The 19825-nt window shown below is 36.3% G+C and overlaps 2 protein-coding genes across 14 annotated transcripts in view; both read right to left on the bottom strand.

Annotated features, from left to right (window-relative positions):
* The window catches only part of LOC127690897 (uncharacterized), a 627431-nt gene that overhangs the window by 202223 nt on the left and 405383 nt on the right, over positions 1-19825 (bottom strand). The window lies entirely within an intron of this gene.
* Positions 1-19825, bottom strand: part of LOC127691122 (mis18-binding protein 1-like) — a 52095-nt gene that overhangs the window by 15805 nt on the left and 16465 nt on the right. Inside the window, exon 7 of the mRNA XM_052190703.1 lies at positions 18867-19009. Within this exon, the coding sequence (XP_052046663.1) occupies positions 18867-19009 (143 nt within the window). The remainder of the gene's footprint in view (positions 1-18866; positions 19010-19825) is intronic.

The following is a 19825-nucleotide window of genomic DNA, read 5'->3' as shown; positions in this document are numbered from 1 at the left end:
AGACAAAAAGGGGAAAATGTTGGGGGTTGTTCTGTTGCTATGTATTCAAATGCTTAATTCTGAACCCCAAGATCTGGGTGCCCCTGACAAGCATATTCTCACACACAACAAATGATGTTATGTAAACCTTATTCTCTGACTGGTTAAATAAAAGTAGCTGACTGGCTAAATAAATGGGAAGAATAGAGGTAGACAAAAGTTTGGGTTATCACGCTAAGCTGGGGTTCACTCATAGGGACCATGAGGAAAGAAGAGCAAGGAGAAAGAAGACAGGAGAATAGTTCTCTACTAGAAGTGGTGGACCAGAAGAACATGGCTGGGTGATATGTCCACTGAGGACACACTGATGGAGCAGAAATAACCCACAGGTGAGGCTCAAATAGCAAAGATTTGGAGAGCTCCATCTGGGAAGTAAATAGTTAAGCATGTAGAAAAATAGATTAAGCGTAATTTGCCCAGTTATTGTGCTAAAGCTGTTTAAACAAATCCTTAGGACTTTGTCTTGATTACTAGTGGGTGGGGAGTCAGGGGCTGGCTAACTCATATTAAAAACTTTGGAGTTAATTCCTAACATTTAATGTAACACGCTAAGAATCACTCAGGTGAAGTGGTTTTGAAGGCATGAAAAGGTTATGGAAGTCAAGTAAGTTTTGGCACTAGGAGAGAATGGGAAAGGCCACTGCTGAAAGTGTAATCTCAGCTGCAGTTGAAGGCCCAGGACGGAAGGAGTCGTGCAAAGAAGTTGAGGATTGGCACCATGAAGAGAGCCTGTGGTGAACCCTAGTTGCCATGGAAGAATCAGTGACCTGGAAAAGCTGGTACCACAGGATGACCACCAAGAACAGCAGCAGCAGTGGAGTAGAGTCAACCAGAACCTTGAGTGCTACAGAGAGGAGAGCTGGAGGAGCGAACCAAGCCTTTGGAGGAAGATCATGTGTGGATCTCAGACACTGGAACAGGAAGCTGTAAGTTGAAGTTTCCTTGGAGACCCCAAGATGTTAGAGATGCCAAAGCCATGGAATACCTGCTTAGGAAATCTGATTATAGGGAGTGGAACTAGCCCAAGAGAAAGAATTGTGCTGCAATCAACAAAACTGACTCGAGTTGGATATCAGAAATGGAGATGCAGTGATAAGAATTTGCCCAACTGATTTTTGGTCTGGCTATGGTCAAGTATTTCCTCACTATGATGTTTTGGAATGGTAGTATATATCCTGCGATGTTGGAAGTAGGTGATATGCTTTCTGATTTTGATTTTATAGAGGGTTACAGTTAAGAGGTTGCATGAATCTCAGATAAGATTTTGAACTTTAGAATTTTAAACATTACTGAGACTTTTGAATCTGGCTTAAATGTATTTTGCATTATGCAATGGCTAGGTATAAACCTCCTCACCCCCCACAGACTCATGTGTTTGAACAAGTCTACAGAGGCCAGAAAATGGAATGTGGTAGTTTGGATATGCTTGTACCATGGGAAATGGCACTATTAGAAGGTATGGCCTTGTTGGAGGAAGTGTTGTCACTATGGGCCTGACTTTTGAGAGCTCTATTCTCAAGTTCTACCCAGTGTGAAACAGAGTCCTGACCTTGCTGCCTGCACAAGACAGTATCCTGACTATCTTCAGACAAAGATGTAGAAGTCTTGGCTTCTCCATCACCAAGTTTGTCTAAATGATTCCATGCTTTCTACCATGATAATGGACTGAACCTGATACTGTAAGCTAGACACACTTAAATGTTTTTACTTATGAGTTGTCATGGTCACAGTGTCTCTTCACAGTAATGAAAACCCTACGACAAGTAGGATAACTTACTTGGTTTTGTAGGAGCCTTACCTGTGGTTTCTTTCGACAACTGTTTTTATATCTGGTGTTTATTCCTGCAGCTCCTGGCAACCCACTGTTCTGATTTTTCTTCATTTCTGTGAATTCAAAGATGGAACATTAAATAATTACATAAAAGATAAGCTGTTTCTCAGAGTATGATGGTCCACGCCTGAATTCTCATCATCCTGGACACTAAAGAAGATAAGAGTATTGACAATATAGAGACCATCTCAGGAAGAGAAACGGGGGGTGGGGGACATAGAAAGAAAGGAATAAAAAACAATTTGAAATGAGGGGTAGGGAAAAGAGGAAAATAGAAGGTGGGCGAAAAGATACATGGCTTTTCCACATTAAAGAACTACGAGAAAAACAATCTGTCTAACGAATGTCACATATATTCATTGTAATTTGATTATAATAAAATAACTTTTGTACAACAGGCTACTCTCCCAAAGTATGGTTTAGTTCAAATGACTTTTATTATCCAAAAAAACAAAATCATATTGTTTATACCTACATGGAACCTCTTGTTATATCTAAAAACAGAATAGTAGAGTATAATTTATGAATTCACACATCCTATACAACCTAACTGCACATCAACTTAATAGAAAGCTAGTGATAATTTCTCTTAGATTATTATGTATATGAAATTATGTTTCAGCTAATTTATAATTCAATGTATATCTGAATCCACACTATTTCCAGCAAAATCATGTTTTACATTATTTGTGATGAACTTTCACTTTTTCTTCCATAGGACCACTGTGGTTAATGGGTACCCACACTCACAGACATCATACATGCACAAACACTAATTTAAAAAAAATTGGTTTAAAAAAATTCATAGAAAGTATAAGGACTTTGAGTTGTTACTATTGCTTTTTGAGATTGGGTTTTATTCTACGGACCAGGCTGACCTTAAAATCCAAATTGTAATTCCTGCTTCATTCTCCTAAGTGCTAGAACTACAAGTATGTGCCAGAATACTTGGCCTTAAAGGTATTTTATTACTCTTCTAAAGGAACTGTAAGACACAATATGGATGGCCCTAATCCAGGAGATCACTGTATAATATAGGAAGCTGATATTCCAATAAATTCTTCCTAATATCTGATATCATAGCAGAGATAGTTTTAAACTGCAATACTATGATATAATGGTTATACCACTAAATATGAAACATTGTTTTAGATAATTAAAACACAATCATGCTATTTTAAAGAATCATGGGTTGGCATTTTATAAGGTTATTTGTATAACCTTACTGATTAATGTTAGGCATAGCTAAAGGTTGTTTTTTCCTTTAACTTTTATTTGTATTTGTGTGTGTGTATGTGTGTGTGTGTGTGTGTGTGTGTGTGTATTTGTGCACATGTAATGCCTTCAGAGGCCAGAAAAGGGTGGTGCTGGAGACTCAGGCATCTGTGAGCTACTTAATAAGGGTGCTAGGAACTGAACAAAAGCAGGTTCTCAGCAATTGCAGTCCATGCTCTTAGCCACTGAGCCATCTTTCTAGCAGGGGTTTTGTTATTTTCATAGAAAGTATAATATACTTATGATGACAAAAATAATCACTAAAGCATCACTGATCAAAATTTGTGATAATGTAATGCCAAGAACTTCAAAAAATAATTAATATCTAAAAGTAAAAGACAAAAGTTATATAGTGTATCATCTTAGATACAATTATAATATGGTATGTACCCTTAAACAACACTTACTAAAGGGAGATGCCAAGACTTATTCATCCCTAAATTTTAACATGAAGGAAGGTTCATAAACAATGCTTTAAAATGGTTTGGTATGCATAGTTAGCTTCCCAAACTTTTAAATCTTTTAAATCTGTATTCCATCCTACTTGCCACATGTTTTCTACATTTTCAAAAATCATAGTTACAAGTCAGATCACCTTTCTAAAAGAGCTACCCAGGGTTATTTTTCATTTAGAAATAAAAAAGGCAGTAGGGTGGAGGTAATAACAAGTAATAATAGCCCCAGGATTCTAGAAAATTCAAAATATTCTAGAAATGATTATAAGCAACTGGCCAAACTTAAGAAAAATTGATGACTCTTATAAAAAAAGAAGGAATGAGAAAGAACTAAAGCTATGGTAAGTGAAATTTCTGCAATCATTTACACTTTTAAATTATTGCCTTCATTGATCAAAAAGATATATATAAATTTCAAGGAGAAAGGCAGTTTAAATGACATAACACCATTAAAGAGAGATGTAGTATATTTACATCTAACATGGTGCCATAGCTTTAACAAAAACAATGTGCAATTCTCAGAAATTTTACAAATTTGCACACAGCTTAGTTACAATCAAGGTAAAATTCCAAGAAATGTACACAAAGGATTTCAGTAACTTTTATCATCTTCATACATTAATTGTGAAAGTGGGGTAGCGTGAGATGTAGATTATGTTAAAAAGAGCTGACATAGAACAGTCCTACTGACCTTTATAGCTATTGCCACTCAAGTATATCTGCAAGGTCCTAAATAGAAGCAAATATAGATACTTGTCTCTACTACAAGATTGCTAATAGTCTAAATATAATCTTTCTGTAATATATTTATCAGGGGTTTGTGATTGTGATTAAAGATTTACTCCATGAAATAAGAACAATGGGCAGCTGTCTGCAATGCAGTCACCTTAGAATAAAAAAGAAGGAATTTTAAGGTCCTAGATAGTCCGAGAGCACCACACCACACATCACAGACTATAAACAGTGTTAAGTTTATGTGAGACTACCCCTGCAGTAACATACATACCCAAGCTATCATCAGTAAGGTCGTAAGTGATGTTGGCCTTTTGGAGGACATCTGTTTGTATATCTTCTGCATGATTTTTTATTGATTTCTGTTTATCTTGGAATCTTGCAGTTTTCTGTCCAGTCTTGTTCTTTTCTCCAGCCCTATAACAATTGTATTATTGTTTTCTCCAATATTGGTTCTTAAGAAAGAAAGAAGGAAAGAAGGAAAGAAGGAAAGAAGGAAAGAAAGAAAGAAGGAAGGAAGGAAGGAAGGAAGGAAGGAAGGAAGGAAGGAAGGAAAGAAAGAAAGAAAGAAAGAAAGAAAGAAAGAAAGAAAGAAAGAAAGAAAGAAAGAAAGAAAGAAAGAAAGAAAGAAAGAAAGAAAGAAGGAAGGAAGGAAGGAAGGAAGGAAGGAAGGAAGAAGGAAGGAAGGAAAGGAAGGAAAGGAAAGGAAAGGAAAGGAAAGGAAAGGAAAGGAAAGGAAAGGAAAGGAAAGGAAAGGAAAGGAAAGGAAAGGAAAGGAAAGGAAAGGAAAGGAAAGGAACGGAAAGGAAAGGAAATCTCAACCACAAAGAGGATAATCATAGAGTTCAAGGCCAGACTGGGCTACTTAGGTTAACCAGTTATTGGAAACCCTTCTCAAAACAAATACTTTTAAAAAGCAAACCAACAAAACTATGTAATCTGATTTAGAAAACTATCAGACAACGAACTTCCTGAAATAAAGTACTTACCTAGCAAATGTGAGGGCAGGATTAAAAAGCACTATTGGGAAGTGGTCTACTTTGTAAGTAAGGTTTACTGAAAGACAGCCGTGTTCATTCAATTTACACTACCTACAGTTGCTTTTCTGTTGAAAAGACAGTTAAATGATTGAGAAAAGAAGGAACATGTCCAGAAAAATAACATCTGGTAATTTACTGGAAGCAACAGTCCCCAATTCCTATTATAAGTTACCTGTACTCAGATCAAGTTTAAAGCTATCTCCTACTAGCTCCTGAAAAACAAGAATTAATAAGATTTTTCTATCAGTGTCTGCTAAATACCTGGTCGGTACTCAAAAACTAATGAAAACTATAGGAGAAAATGTATCAAGTTCAGTCTAATATTTAACATCTATACACCATCCAAAGGGTAGGCAATTGACAAATTCTCCTTAGAAATGTGTCTCCAATTTTATCTGCTTTTTTATTCGACATGACAGAAATCCTAATAAAGGTTTATTATTTCTAAAACTCCTGAGATCACACAAATCTTCAAAAGTATAACAGAAACACTAACCCCAGCAAACTGACAACCACACCACACTGGTCATGTAAGCATCAGAAAAAGCACATTGTATTTTGTATCTAAAATGAGTACATTTTAAGCATCATAACTCATACTTTGATAAAGCTGATTTTTAAAAAATTAGACAGTTTACCTTAATTGTTCTAGAAAATTATCAATGTGTTCCTTCCAATTTTGGGGGAATCCAAACATAAATTTCCATGTGAGGTAATGGGGAAATCCTATTTAACAGTGAGCAAAATAAATACAAAGTTATTTTAATTTAAAAAATAGAAGAATGAAATTATCCAAAAACCTAGACTTTTAAAGAGGTCTCTCTAACTCACTGTCAGTGAAGACATATGTACTTCTGACTTATTATATGCTAAGTACTGCTGGGGTACGGTGAACCCATCAGTTAGGGAATAGAAATCCTCATCATCACACACTAGATTTCTAGTGTATAAGAGAAAAAGCAAACCCAGAAAGTAAAATTCTTTGCTAGACTGCTATCACAGAAAAAGTAGTTAAACATATTCATGGGAGAAAAGGAGAAGACAACAATTCCAAAAGTGGGTAGTCAGGGAAATTCTACTGAAATAGAAAGCCAGATTATGGGAACCGGAGGGAAGGAATCATGTGGTAAAGAAGAATCCAAATATTAGAAATAAGAAAATGAAAAGCCTTGTGACAGACAACTGGTTTATTTGTGAAATAAGACGAGCAAAGCTGAATATCAATGAAGAGTCAGTACTAAGCATATACTGGAAAGAGTAATAAAAGTTGTGATTGTGAGGGGCAGGACAAGGGGTAGGGTCAATTTATAATCCGGGGATTTATTTAGGAAAGAGGAGAGACTATGGAAAGATTTAACTAATGATACCCATTTACCTGCTTCTTTCATGGACACCCGGTCTATCAATCCTTTTAAAATATAAATGGTGCCTGATAAGGTCCTAAGTTTATTGTGTTTAATCCGCTCTACAATTACATTACTATGCCAATAAACATCATTCATATTTCTAGGGAAAAAAGAATGAGTTTAGTAAGGTCAAATATTTACACATTCCAGGAACTGTATATACATAAAGAAGTATACAAACTTACAATGAAGTACTGATTTCATGCTAGGTATATATGATCTTAATGCCTTGTATACTTAGGTTTGAGACCTGCTTGTTCTATATACTAAGTTCCATGCCAATTAGGGCTTCACAGTGAGGTGCAGTCTTGATGTCACCCTCCACTCCAAAAAGGATATATTCATTTTGTACTCTTACCTACCACAACAATAATTATTAATAATTATTAATCTAACTACAAAACACCTGAGGACTAACCAGTCCAGAATTCAACTGCTTGGCTAATGTGATCCTCAGAGTCTATGCCAACTATACTGTGGTCAATCAATCTATATACATGATATAAGATACAGCACTAGCAAGGAAAGAAAATCAGTCAACAAACATTTGCTGCTGGCCACATCTGACATTTCAGCTTAATTGTTCTAAGCCTTCAAAGATTTTTGTTGGCTTTTTGTAGAAATGTTAGTTTTATATATGCTGATGGTCTCTTGCTGGGATCTTTTCCTACATACATATTGTGTGTGTGTGTACCATGGATTTCATATACAGCCAGAAACAGCTTCTGGCAATCAGTTCTTTACTATCACCATATGGGAGCTGGGGATCAAACTAAGGCTGCACAGCCTTGCAGCAAGCACTGCCCTTCGAGCTGTCTTGCTGGCTGCTGGGTCTTACATATGTCCAAGATAGCCTTGGAATTTTACATTGTCCAGCTACCTGAGATTATAGGTTGACTGTGCACCCAACTCCCTCCCCTCCTGCTTCATGTCCAAAAATGTCAAGTAGATCTGTAACATTTTAAAGGTTTTTTTCATCTTTTTAAAACAGGCAAATGTTTTTAGCTTCTATTTTGTAAAGAGGGTGTAGTTATGAAAAAAAAAGTAGCAAATCACTGACCCAGAAATCTATTCTTCATTCATCTTTAATAAAACTAGTAGATAAGGGCTGAGAATTTTTCATATAGATAATAAACACATTCAAGCTCTAAAGAAGTGCTCTCAGTGAAATCAAATGGGATAGTGAACTGATACTATACCTTGGTACTTAACTTTGATTCTTTGTTTTTTCTTTATGTGGTTTGGGTGGAAATATTAGTTTTGTTGTTGTTGTTTGTTTTTTTTGGGGGGTTATTTTCTGGTTTAGGGGTTGTAGAGATATGGTCTCTCTACATAGCCCCTTCTGTCCTGAACTTTGTAGATCAAGCTGGCTCCAAACCCAGAGAGATTCACCCGCTTCTGCCACAGGAGTGTTAGGGCTTAAAGGCCTGAGCTACCACAGCCCACAGTTTCATTTAACATTTAAATAATACTCTAAAAGGCATGGTCTTTAATACTGCAAATATTCATTCACTTAATTCTTTACCTACAGCAAAGCTGAGCACTCAGCATGAATTAAAAGTCATCTTCACGTACATGTTGTACTTATAGTACCCAAGGCTAGCCTGGGCAACATGATTCGCTCTCAAAACAAGAAAAGCCTTCCCATATTATTAATAATATTATTATCTTCATTGTACTCATAGTGTAGAAGTAACTTGTTCAAGCAGCATTGGTAGCAAGCAGTATTAGTGGGACTCCTGCAAAGGCAGCCCCTGCTGCATCTTAGACATGAGAAGGGGGAGAAGGCTATAAAATAGAGAAGACCAGGAGACTTCAGTCCATCCTTGAAGCAGTGATAACTAACCTTGTGTCAGCACAAGTTATTTACTATGGAGAAGCTTGTTCTCCAAAGAGCAGAGTACTAGAGATAAAAAGTCTACTGTCTGACAATTGCTTTCACTTCTGAGAACCAAAAGTGTCAATTAACATGTAACTGCCTTGGAACTTTAAATAATTATCATCTTTTCATGGATCAGTAATTTACATCAAATAATTTTAGCAAGGCATTGATGTCATGTTTTACTTTTGCCTACAGTTTATAACCTCATGAGAACATGTTTTGTTGGAAGATGCTATTTGTCACCCATCAGTTATATACAAACAACTTAATTGTTATTAAAAGAACATTTAAAAGTTATACTTACACCAGCTTTCCTTGTATACATATAGCAGTGTTATTACTGCTGACTTTAATCATCCATTCCTGTAGCTGGACTACCTAATCAAGTATTAAAAAAACATATTTGTATTACTTGCACATACCATTACAGTTAGCATTTAGCTTTAGAAAATGTGATTACAATAAAAGTCCTATGTAACCTTAGTGATTTCTAAGTAGCCATCTATATAGAAGTCAGCCCATCGAAAGCACCAATTGTTAAAACTACAGTATTGAAAGAAAGAATAAATATAGAAACTTGACTGAGGTTGTACTAAATGGTTTGCCTAAAATACAAGGATATACATTTTAAATACTTAAAAAATGGCTTAGCCAAAAGGAGGAGGAGAATCCTAACATACACATTGAACCACCAAATCTTACAGAAAACACAGCAATTTAGAGGGATGAAAATGCTAGATGTATCATATATTTTGTCTCTGAAAAATATATTTTTGTTAAGCTGAGTTTGAATGACACTTTCTGTTTCCATAAAGGTCAAAATAAAAATTCAATTCTATGCCCATGTGAATACTTGAATAGCTCAGAAAATGACTTTAGTCTAAGTAAAATGCCATTAAAATGTAAAATTTTGTATGAACATTGATAGTGAGAACATTTATAGTTCATAGCAATTTAAGATCAAAGTGTTTCTAAGTAGAACTAAAGTTAAAATTAATATAACTAATGAGTGACCATTCACTTTAAATAAAAGTCTACATTTGCTCTTCTGGTCCCAGGCTCTGCGGCAGCCGCAGGTTACCATGCAGACACGGCCAAGTCCAAAAACCACACCACACACAACCAATCTTGCAAATGGCACAGAAATGGAATCAAGAAACCGCAGTCACAAAGACACAAATCTCATAAGGGGGTTGACCCCAAATTCCCGAAGAACGGAGCTTTGCCAAGAAGCAAAACAAAAAGGCCTGAAGAAGATGCAGGCCAACTATGCACACACAGTGAGTCCATGCGCAGAGGCCGTCAAGGACCTTGTGAAGCCTCAGGCCATCAAGCCCAAGGTGCCAAAGGACGCCCCCACCCCCACACTCAGCCTTTTGGCTTTCATTACTCAGCCCAAGCTTGGGAAGTGGATTCAAAGCTACATGGCCAAGGGGCATAGGCTCTGCAAGCAGAAGGCCAAAGTTCAATTCAAAGCAGAGGCCACAGCTCAGCTAAGGCCCAGGCTTCAGTTCCAACTCAGGCTCCCAAAGGTGCCCAGGCCCCTGTGAAGTCCCCATAGAAAATGTTACTGCCAGTGTGAAGACAGATGGACTGCTGTGACACACCTACCCACACACTATTTGCAGATGACCAGTGCCCTATGTTGTTTTTACAAATGAACTTGAGGCAAGGAAAAAAATACATTTTTATATAAAGACAAATTTCTCAGAAACTTTAAACTGAACTAAGATGCTAAACTGGGAGGACTGTCTTTGGTATTGCATTTCTTAATTACCCTTTTATATAAATATATAGATATCTGGAGATTTAACTCAATGGTATAGCACAAATCCCTGAGCTGGATTCCTAGAACTGAAAAAAATGACTAGAAGAGTAGGAGAGTAGGAATACTATTTCTTCACATTTAGATATACAGGTACCTTAGATTCACTAGTTCATGTTATCTTTACCACTCTAGGAGGCAAGTCCCATCTCCATTTTACACAAAAATAAATTGTAAAATATATCTAAATAACTTTCCGGTAATATATGGATTACAAATAAAATTCAGATTCTAGAAACATGTGCTCTATTGCTTATTTAAAATATGCTGTCATACAACATTTGAGCTACAGGCACACTGTTATAGACATTGGAGATTCGACAAGAAATAAGATGCCTCCTTTACAGATTCAGCATTGCCTGTGTGTGAGCACAAACTGGAAGGAAGTGGAAGTCAGAGGGAAGGGGGTGGTACCCAAACAAATAGAGGTACAGTGGATAAATAAAAACACACAAGGATGCTTTAAGACAGAGAGTTAAGAAAGGTCTTAGAGAAATAAACTGAATAAAATGAAGTACAAGCCAGCCCTATATAGGTAGCATAAAAAGCACAATTAGATGCTGGGCAGTGGTGGCGCACACCTTTAATCCCAGCGCTTGGGAGGCAGAGGCAGGCGGATTTCCAAGTTCGAGGTCAGCCTGGTCTACAGAGTGAGTTCTAGGACAGTCAGGGCTACACAGAGAAACCCTGGGGTAAGCAGGTAGGAATATAAAGAGTAAGTTTAGAGATTCCTATAATGGTCATAACCAATCAATGGAAACATGCATGGGATGAAAATGTAATGAAGGTCATGAATATGGCATGAAGTAGAGATTATCTTAGTGATGTGAAAATATTGATCAGGAAGTATAAAGATTAGTAAAGGGGGGGACTGGAGAGATGGATCTGCAGTTAAGAGCACTGACTGCTCTTCTGAAGGTCCTGAGTTCAAATCCCAGCTAGTGGCTTACAACCATCCTTAACAAGATCTGACTCCCTCTTCTGGAGTTTCTGAAGACAGCTACAGTGTACTAACATATAATAAATAAACAAATAAATAAACAAACAAGAAAAACAAATAAATAAATAAATCTTTAAGAAAAAGGGATTGGAAAGGGGTAATGAGAGTAAGACTGTAACAGAGATGCTTCTGCACTGAGACTCTGGTCCATGTGCTAGCAATAATAACGTACAATAAGGCTAAAGAGTAGAGGGTAAAGAAAAAGAAAGCAAAGAGGTTGTTGTAGAAAGCCCATTTCAGTTAGAGCAAGTCAAGGACATAGATGGCATGATACTGATAATATCTCAAGTTGAAGATGGGGCAATATAATGAAGAAATGAGGATGAGTAAGAGACTAGGTCAGAGTTGTGGACTGTACAGAATATCAGAATATGGATTTGAGTCCTAGATGTCTTACAGTTCTTATGGTAACTGGTATAAACAGGCATGGTAGAGACAAAGAAGTACTAGAAAATATTCGAACAATTTAATCAAACTTTATACATTTAAATCAATATCCAAAGTTTTTATCATTATGTCAAACATTAAATATTTGTAAATGATAATTTGTAGCAAATAACTGAGATTATAAAATTGCAACCACTTCATTTCTAAAACTAAGATAGAAATACATACTATCTCAATTGGATACTCACTGACACCTACTTAAAACTTAATGGACATACTTTTAACAGTTAGACATTTCACATTGTCTTTTTTCTTTGTTTAGTGCTGTAAGATCAAACCTAAGTTTCATACCTGCTTATATTTCTTCTTGAACTGATTAATACATTTCCTTCAAAAATGTACCTCAATGCAACATAGTATGATTCTTTAAAGTACTTTACTGTTCATGATGGAAGCTTGTCATTATAAAGGGGTTGATTACAAGGTATTAAATGGTCTTGATGAGCAAGAAAAGAGGTATAGGAGGTTAGACTCCTCGTTTTCTTTTCTCTATCCTTATTTTTCTCATGTAGGGAAAGAGGGATTGAAAAGAAAAATGGCCAATATAAGAATATTATAGGAATAAAAGGGAAAAGGGATTATTAAATCTAACCTTAAATCAAAAATACAAAATTATAGCAAATCATCTTACATTGGTATAGATCTTTTTATATTGATACACATTAAGGTATTATTTTTGTTACATTGTTATATATTTTTGTAAATTGATGCAAAAATATTTTTTTGGAATGTGGGTACACTGCAGCTGTCTTCAGACACATCAGAATTGGGCAATGGATCTCATTAAAGATGATCATGAGCCACCACATGGTTATTGGGAATTGAGTGAACTCAGGACCTCTGAAAGTTCAGTCAGTGCCCTTAGCTGATGAGCCATCTCTCCAGCCACCTAGATGATTCTTAATAATGTTAAGTTCTAGTCCCTTTAAAGCTGCTCCTACAAACTGTTTAGGATAATTAAGAAATTCAATAGTCAGACGTGGCGTGGTGGCACATGCCTTTAGTCCTAGCACTTAGGAGGCAGAGGGAGTCAGATTTCTGAGTTTGAGGCCAGCCTGGTCTACAGAGTGAGTTACAGGACAGCCAGAGCTATACAGAGAAACCTTGCCTTGAATAAAACAAAACAAAACAAAACAAAAAAACCAAAAAAAAAAAAAAAAAAAAAAAAAAAAAAACCCAAAAAAACACAAAAAAACAAAAAGGAAAAAAAAAAGGAAATAATTCAATAGTCAGACAATCAAACTCATAGTCGCATTATACACTAGTCTAGTTTATCACAAAATTATTTCCAAATTGAACAGATAGCAAACAACTATTAACAAAGTTTGCCTATTCAGATACGCTATGGATAGATGGTCTCCTAAAAAACAAACAAGCAAACACAGAGACTTACAGAATATGCAATTTAAGGATTTTTATTATTTTAAGAAAATTTTGACTATGAGATATGTCACTTCCTTACAGCACCCCAAATCTACTTCAAAAAAAAAAAACATAATGAGCGTCAGAAAACCCCCTACAGAGCTGATTTCAAATGTGGCAAGCAGGCACTGGGCAAACACCCCTTCTTAAATAGACAAAATGCTGCCCCAAATGGACAAATATGAATGCAGGGAAGTAAACTGCCAAGCTTTGCAAGCATATGGCAGTCTAGACCTTCGTAATTCCTGTTCCACAGAAAAGGCTTCTGTCAGATATTCTAGGCCAGAAGGCTAAAGATGGATATTTTAGCATTTCAGAGACAATTCTGCATGATTGTCCAGGCAACCAACTCCTCTGTCATTTCTATAATTTTGGAACCTGCTTGCTCTGCACTTCATATATACTCAGGTAATATTTATGCCTTCTCATGTCTCTGATAGGGTTGAAGACTAGACACTTACACACTCACAACTAAACTTAAGTTTATGAGGATTTTAAAAAGATGTTTTATGTTGGCAATGCAAGTTGTGATTAATAAAAAGATTTAGGTACAGAACTGTAAACTCACCCTCATAAGACTATAAAATGTTGCCAAATAAAGATAGTTGCACTGGACTTTATAAATTAAACTGTTACCTAATTTTTTCATAATTGTTTCATATTAGTTCAATGGTATGTTATTATAAGACAAAGAGCCGGGTGGTGGTGGCGCGTGCTTGTAATCCCAGCAATCTGGGAGGCAGAGGCAAGCGGATTTCTGAGTTCAGGGCCAGTCTGGTCTACAGAGTGAGTTCCAGGACAGCCAGGGCTATACAGAGAAACCCTGTCTTGAAAAAACCAAATCCAAAAAAACAAAAAAACAAAACAAAACAAAAAAGAGCCTTTTTAGGTACACAAAAAGGGGAAAATGTTGGGGGTTGTTCTGTTGCTATGTATTCAAATGCTTAATTCTGAACCCCAAGATCTGGGTGCCCCTGACAAGCATATTCTCACACACAACAAATGATGTTATGTAAACCTTATTCTCTGACTGGTTAAATAAAAGTAGCTGACTGGCTAAATAAATGGGAAGAATAGAGGTAGACAAAAGTTTGGGTTATCACGCTAAGCTGGGGTTCACTCATAGGGACCATGAGGAAAGAAGAGCAAGGAGAAAGAAGACAGGAGAATAGTTCTCTACTAGAAGTGGTGGACCAGAAGAACATGGCTGGGTGATATGTCCACTGAGGACACACTGATGGAGCAGAAATAACCCACAGGTGAGGCTCAAATAGCAAAGATTTGGAGAGCTCCATCTGGGAAGTAAATAGTTAAGCATGTAGAAAAATAGATTAAGCGTAATTTGCCCAGTTATTGTGCTAAAGCTGTTTAAACAAATCCTTAGGACTTTGTCTTGATTACTAGTGGGTGGGGAGACAGGGGCTGGCTAACTCATATTAAAAACTTTGGAGTTAATTCCTAACATTTAATGTAACACGCTAAGAATCACTCAGGTGAAGTGGTTTTGAAGGCATGAAAAGGTTATGGAAGTCAAGTAAGTTTTGGCACTAGGAGAGAATGGGAAAGGCCACTGCTGAAAGTGTAATCTCAGCTGCAGTTGAAGGCCCAGGACGGAAGGAGTCGTGCAAAGAAGTTGAGGATTGGCACCATGAAGAGAGCCTGTGGTGAACCCTAGTTGCCATGGAAGAATCAGTGACCTGGAAAAGCTGGTACCACAGGATGACCACCAAGAACAGCAGCAGCAGTGGAGTAGAGTCAACCAGAACCTTGAGTGCTACAGAGAGGAGAGCTGGAGGAGCGAACCAAGCCTTTGGAGGAAGATCATGTGTGGATCTCAGACACTGGAACAGGAAGCTGTAAGTTGAAGTTTCCTTGGAGACCCCAAGATGTTAGAGATGCCAAAGCCATGGAATACCTGCTTAGGAAATCTGATTATAGGGAGTGGAACTAGCCCAAGAGAAAGAATTGTGCTGCAATCAACAAAACTGACTCGAGTTGGATATCAGAAATGAAGATGCAGTGATAAGAATTTGCCCAACTGATTTTTGGTCTGGCTATGGTCAAGTATTTCCTCACTATGATGTTTTGGAATGGTAGTATATATCCTGCGATGTTGGAAGTAGGTGATATGCTTTCTGATTTTGATTTTATAGAGGGATACAGTTAAGAGGTTGCATGAATCTCAGATAAGATTTTGAACTTTAGAATTTTAAACATTACTGAGACTTTTGAATCTGGCTTAAATGTATTTTGCATTATGCAATGGCTAGGTATAAACCTCCTCACCCCCCACAGACTCATGTGTTTGAACAAGTCTACAGAGGCCAGAAAATGGAATGTGGTAGTTTGGATATGCTTGTACCATGGGAAATGGCACTATTAGAAGGTATGGCCTTGTTGGAGGAAGTGTTGTCACTATGGGCGTGACTTTTGAGAGCTCTATTCTCAAGTTCTACCCAGTGTGAAACAGAGTCCTGACCTTGCTGCCTGCACAAGACAGTATCCTGACTATCTTCAGACAAAGATGTAGAAGTCTTGGCTTCTCCATCACCAAGTTTGTCTAAATGATTCCATGCTTTCTACCATGATAATGGACTGAACCTGATACTGTAAGCTAGACACACTTAAATGTTTTTACTTATGAGTTGTCATGGTCACAGTGTCTCTTCACAGTAATGAAAACCCTACGACAAGTAGGATAACTTACTTGGTTTTTGTAGGAGCCTTACCTGTGGTTTCTTTCGACAACTGTTTTTATATCTGGTGTTTATTCCTGCAGCTCCTGGCAACCCACTGTTCTGATTTTTCTTCATTTCTGTGAATTCAAAGATGGAACATTAAATAATTACATAAAAGATAAGCTGTTTCTCAGAGTATGATGGTCCACGCCTGAATTCTCATCATCCTGGACACTAAAGAAGATAAGAGTATTGACAATATAGAGACCATCTCAGGAAGAGAAACGGGGGGTGGGGGACATAGAAAGAAAGGAATAAAAAACAATTTGAAATGAGGGGTAGGGAGAAGAGGAAAATAGAAGGTGGGCAAAAAGATACATGGCTTTTCCACATTAAAGAACTACGAGAAAAACAATCTGTCTAACGAATGTCACATATATTCATTGTAATTTGATTATAATAAAATAACTTTTGTACAACAGGCTACTCTCCCAAAGTATGGTTTAGTTCAAATGACTTTTATTATCCAAAAAAACAAAATCATATTGTTTATACCTACATGGAACCTCTTGTTATATCTAAAAACAGAATAGTAGAGTATAATTTATGAATTCACACATCCTATACAACCTAACTGCACATCAACTTAATAGAAAGCTAGTGATAATTTCTCTTAGATTATTATGTATATGAAATTATGTTTCAGCTAATTTATAATTCAATGTATATCTGAATCCACACTATTTCCAGCAAAATCATGTTTTACATTATTTGTGATGAACTTTCACTTTTTCTTCCATAGGACCACTGTGGTTAATGGGTACCCACACTCACAGACATCATACATGCACAAACACAAATTTAAAAAAAATTGGTTTAAAAAAATTCATAGAAAGTATAAGGACTTTGAGTTGTTACTATTGCTTTTTGAGATTGGGTTTTATTCTACGGACCAGGCTGACCTTAAAATCCAAATTGTAATTCCTGCTTCATTCTCCTAAGTGCTAGAACTACAAGTATGTGCCAGAATACTTGGCCTTAAAGGTATTTTATTACTCTTCTAAAGGAACTGTAAGACACAATATGGATGGCCCTAATCCAGGAGATCACTGTATAATATAGGAAGCTGATATTCCAATAAATTCTTCCTAATATCTGATATCATAGCAGAGATAGTTTTAAACTGCAATACTATGATATAATGGTTATACCACTAAATATGAAACATTGTTTTAGATAATTAAAACACAATCATGCTATTTTAAAGAATCATGGGTTGGCATTTTATAAGGTTATTTGTATAACCTTACTGATTAATGTTAGGCATAGCTAAAGGTTGTTTTTTCCTTTAACTTTTATTTGTATTTGTGTGTGTGTGTGTGTATGTGTGTGTGTGTGTGTGTGTGTGTGTGTGTGTGTATTTGTGCACATGTAATGCCTTCAGAGGCCAGAAAAGGGTGGTGCTGGAGACTCAGGCATCTGTGAGCTACTTAATAAGGGTGCTAGGAACTGAACAAAAGCAGGTTCTCAGCAATTGCAGTCCATGCTCTTAGCCACTGAGCCATCTTTCTAGCAGGGGTTTTGTTATTTTCATAGAAAGTATAATAATATACTTATGATGACAAAAATAATCACTAAAGCATCACTGATCAAAATTTGTGATAATGTAATGCCAAGAACTTCAAAAAATAATTAATATCTAAAAGTAAAAGACAAAAGTTATATAGTGTATCATCTTAGATACAATTATAATATGGTATGTACCCTTAAACAACACTTACTAAAGGGAGATGCCAAGACTTATTCATCCCTAAATTTTAACATGAAGGAAGGTTCATAAACAATGCTTTAAAATGGTTTGGTATGCATAGTTAGCTTCCCAAACTTTTAAATCTTTTAAAGCTGTATTCCATCCTACTTGCCACATGTTTTCTACATTTTCAATAATCATAGTTACAAGTCAGATCACCTTTCTAAAAGAGCTACCCAGGGTTATTTTTCATTTAGAAATAAAAAAGGCAGTAGGGTGGAGGTAATAACAAGTAATAATAGCCCCAGGATTCTAGAAAATTCAAAATATTCTAGAAATGATTATAAGCAACTGGCCAAACTTAAGAAAAATTGATGACTCTTATAAAAAAGAAGGAATGAGAAAGAACTAAAGCTATGGTAAGTGAAATTTCTGCAATCATTTACACTTTTAAATTATTGCCTTCATTGATCAAAAAGATATATATAAATTTCAAGGAGAAAGGCAGTTTAAATGACATAACACCATTAAAGAGAGATGTAGTATATTTACATCTAACATGGTGCCATAGCTTTAACAAAAACAATGTGCAATTCTCAGAAATTTTACAAATTTGCACACAGCTTAGTTACAATCAAGGTAAAATTCCAAGAAATGTACACAAAGGATTTCAGTAACTTTTATCATCTTCATACATTAATTGTGAAAGTGGGGTAGCGTGAGATGTAGATTATGTTAAAAAGAGCTGACATAGAACAGTCCTACTGACCTTTATAGCTATTGCCACTCAAGTATATCTGCAAGGTCCTAAATAGAAGCAAATATAGATACTTGTCTCTACTACAAGATTGCTAATAGTCTAAATATAATCTTTCTGTAATATATTTATCAGGGGTTTGTGATTGTGATTAAAGATTTACTCCATGAAATAAGAACAATGGGCAGCTGTCTGCAATGCAGTCACCTTAGAATAAAAAAGAAGGAATTTTAAGGTCCTAGATAGTCCGAGAGCACCACACCACACATCACAGACTATAAACAGTGTTAAGTTTATGTGAGACTACCCCTGCAGTAACATACATACCCAAGCTATCATCAGTAAGGTCGTAAGTGATGTTGGCCTTTTGGAGGACATCTGTTTGTATATCTTCTGCATGATTTTTTATTGATTTCTGTTTATCTTGGAATCTTGCAGTTTTCTGTCCAGTCTTGTTCTTTTCTCCAGCCCTATAACAATTGTATTATTGTTTTCTCCAATATTGGTTCTTAAGAAAGAAAGAAGGAAAGAAGGAAAGAAGGAAAGAAGGAAAGAAGGAAAGAAGGAAAGAAGGAAAGAAAGAAAGAAGGAAGGAAGGAAGGAAGGAAGGAAGGAAGGAAGGAAGGAAGGAAGGAAGGAAGGAAGGAAAGAAAGAAAGAAAGAAAGAAAGAAAGAAAGAAAGAAAGAAAGAAAGAAAGAAAGAAAGAAAGAAAGAAAGAAAGAAAGAAGGAAGGAAGGAAGGAAGAAGGAAGGAAAGGAAGGAAAGGAAAGGAAAGGAAAGGAAAGGAAAGGAAAGGAAAGGAAAGGAAAGGAAAGGAAAGGAAAGGAAAGGAAAGGAAAGGAAAGGAAAGGAAAGGAAAGGAAAGGAAATCTCAACCACAAAGAGGATAATCATAGAGTTCAAGGCCAGACTGGGCTACTTAGGTTAACCAGTTATTGGAAACCCTTCTCAAAACAAATACTTTTAAAAAGCAAACCAACAAAACTATGTAATCTGATTTAGAAAACTATCAGACAACGAACTTCCTGAAATAAAGTACTTACCTAGCAAATGTGAGGGCAGGATTAAAAAGCACTATTGGGAAGTGGTCTACTTTGTAAGTAAGGTTTACTGAAAGACAGCCGTGTTCATTCAATTTACACTACCTACAGTTGCTTTTCTGTTGAAAAGACAGTTAAATGATTGAGAAAAGAAGGAACATGTCCAGAAAAATAACATCTGGTAATTTACTGGAAGCAACAGTCCCCGATTCCTATTATAAGTTACCTGTACTCAGATCAAGTTT

Source organism: Apodemus sylvaticus, chromosome 8 (genome assembly GCF_947179515.1).
Source record: "Apodemus sylvaticus chromosome 8, mApoSyl1.1, whole genome shotgun sequence".
In the NCBI taxonomy this organism is placed as follows: Eukaryota; Metazoa; Chordata; class Mammalia; order Rodentia; family Muridae; genus Apodemus; species Apodemus sylvaticus.
This window is presented reverse-complemented; position numbering and strand designations above follow the sequence as displayed.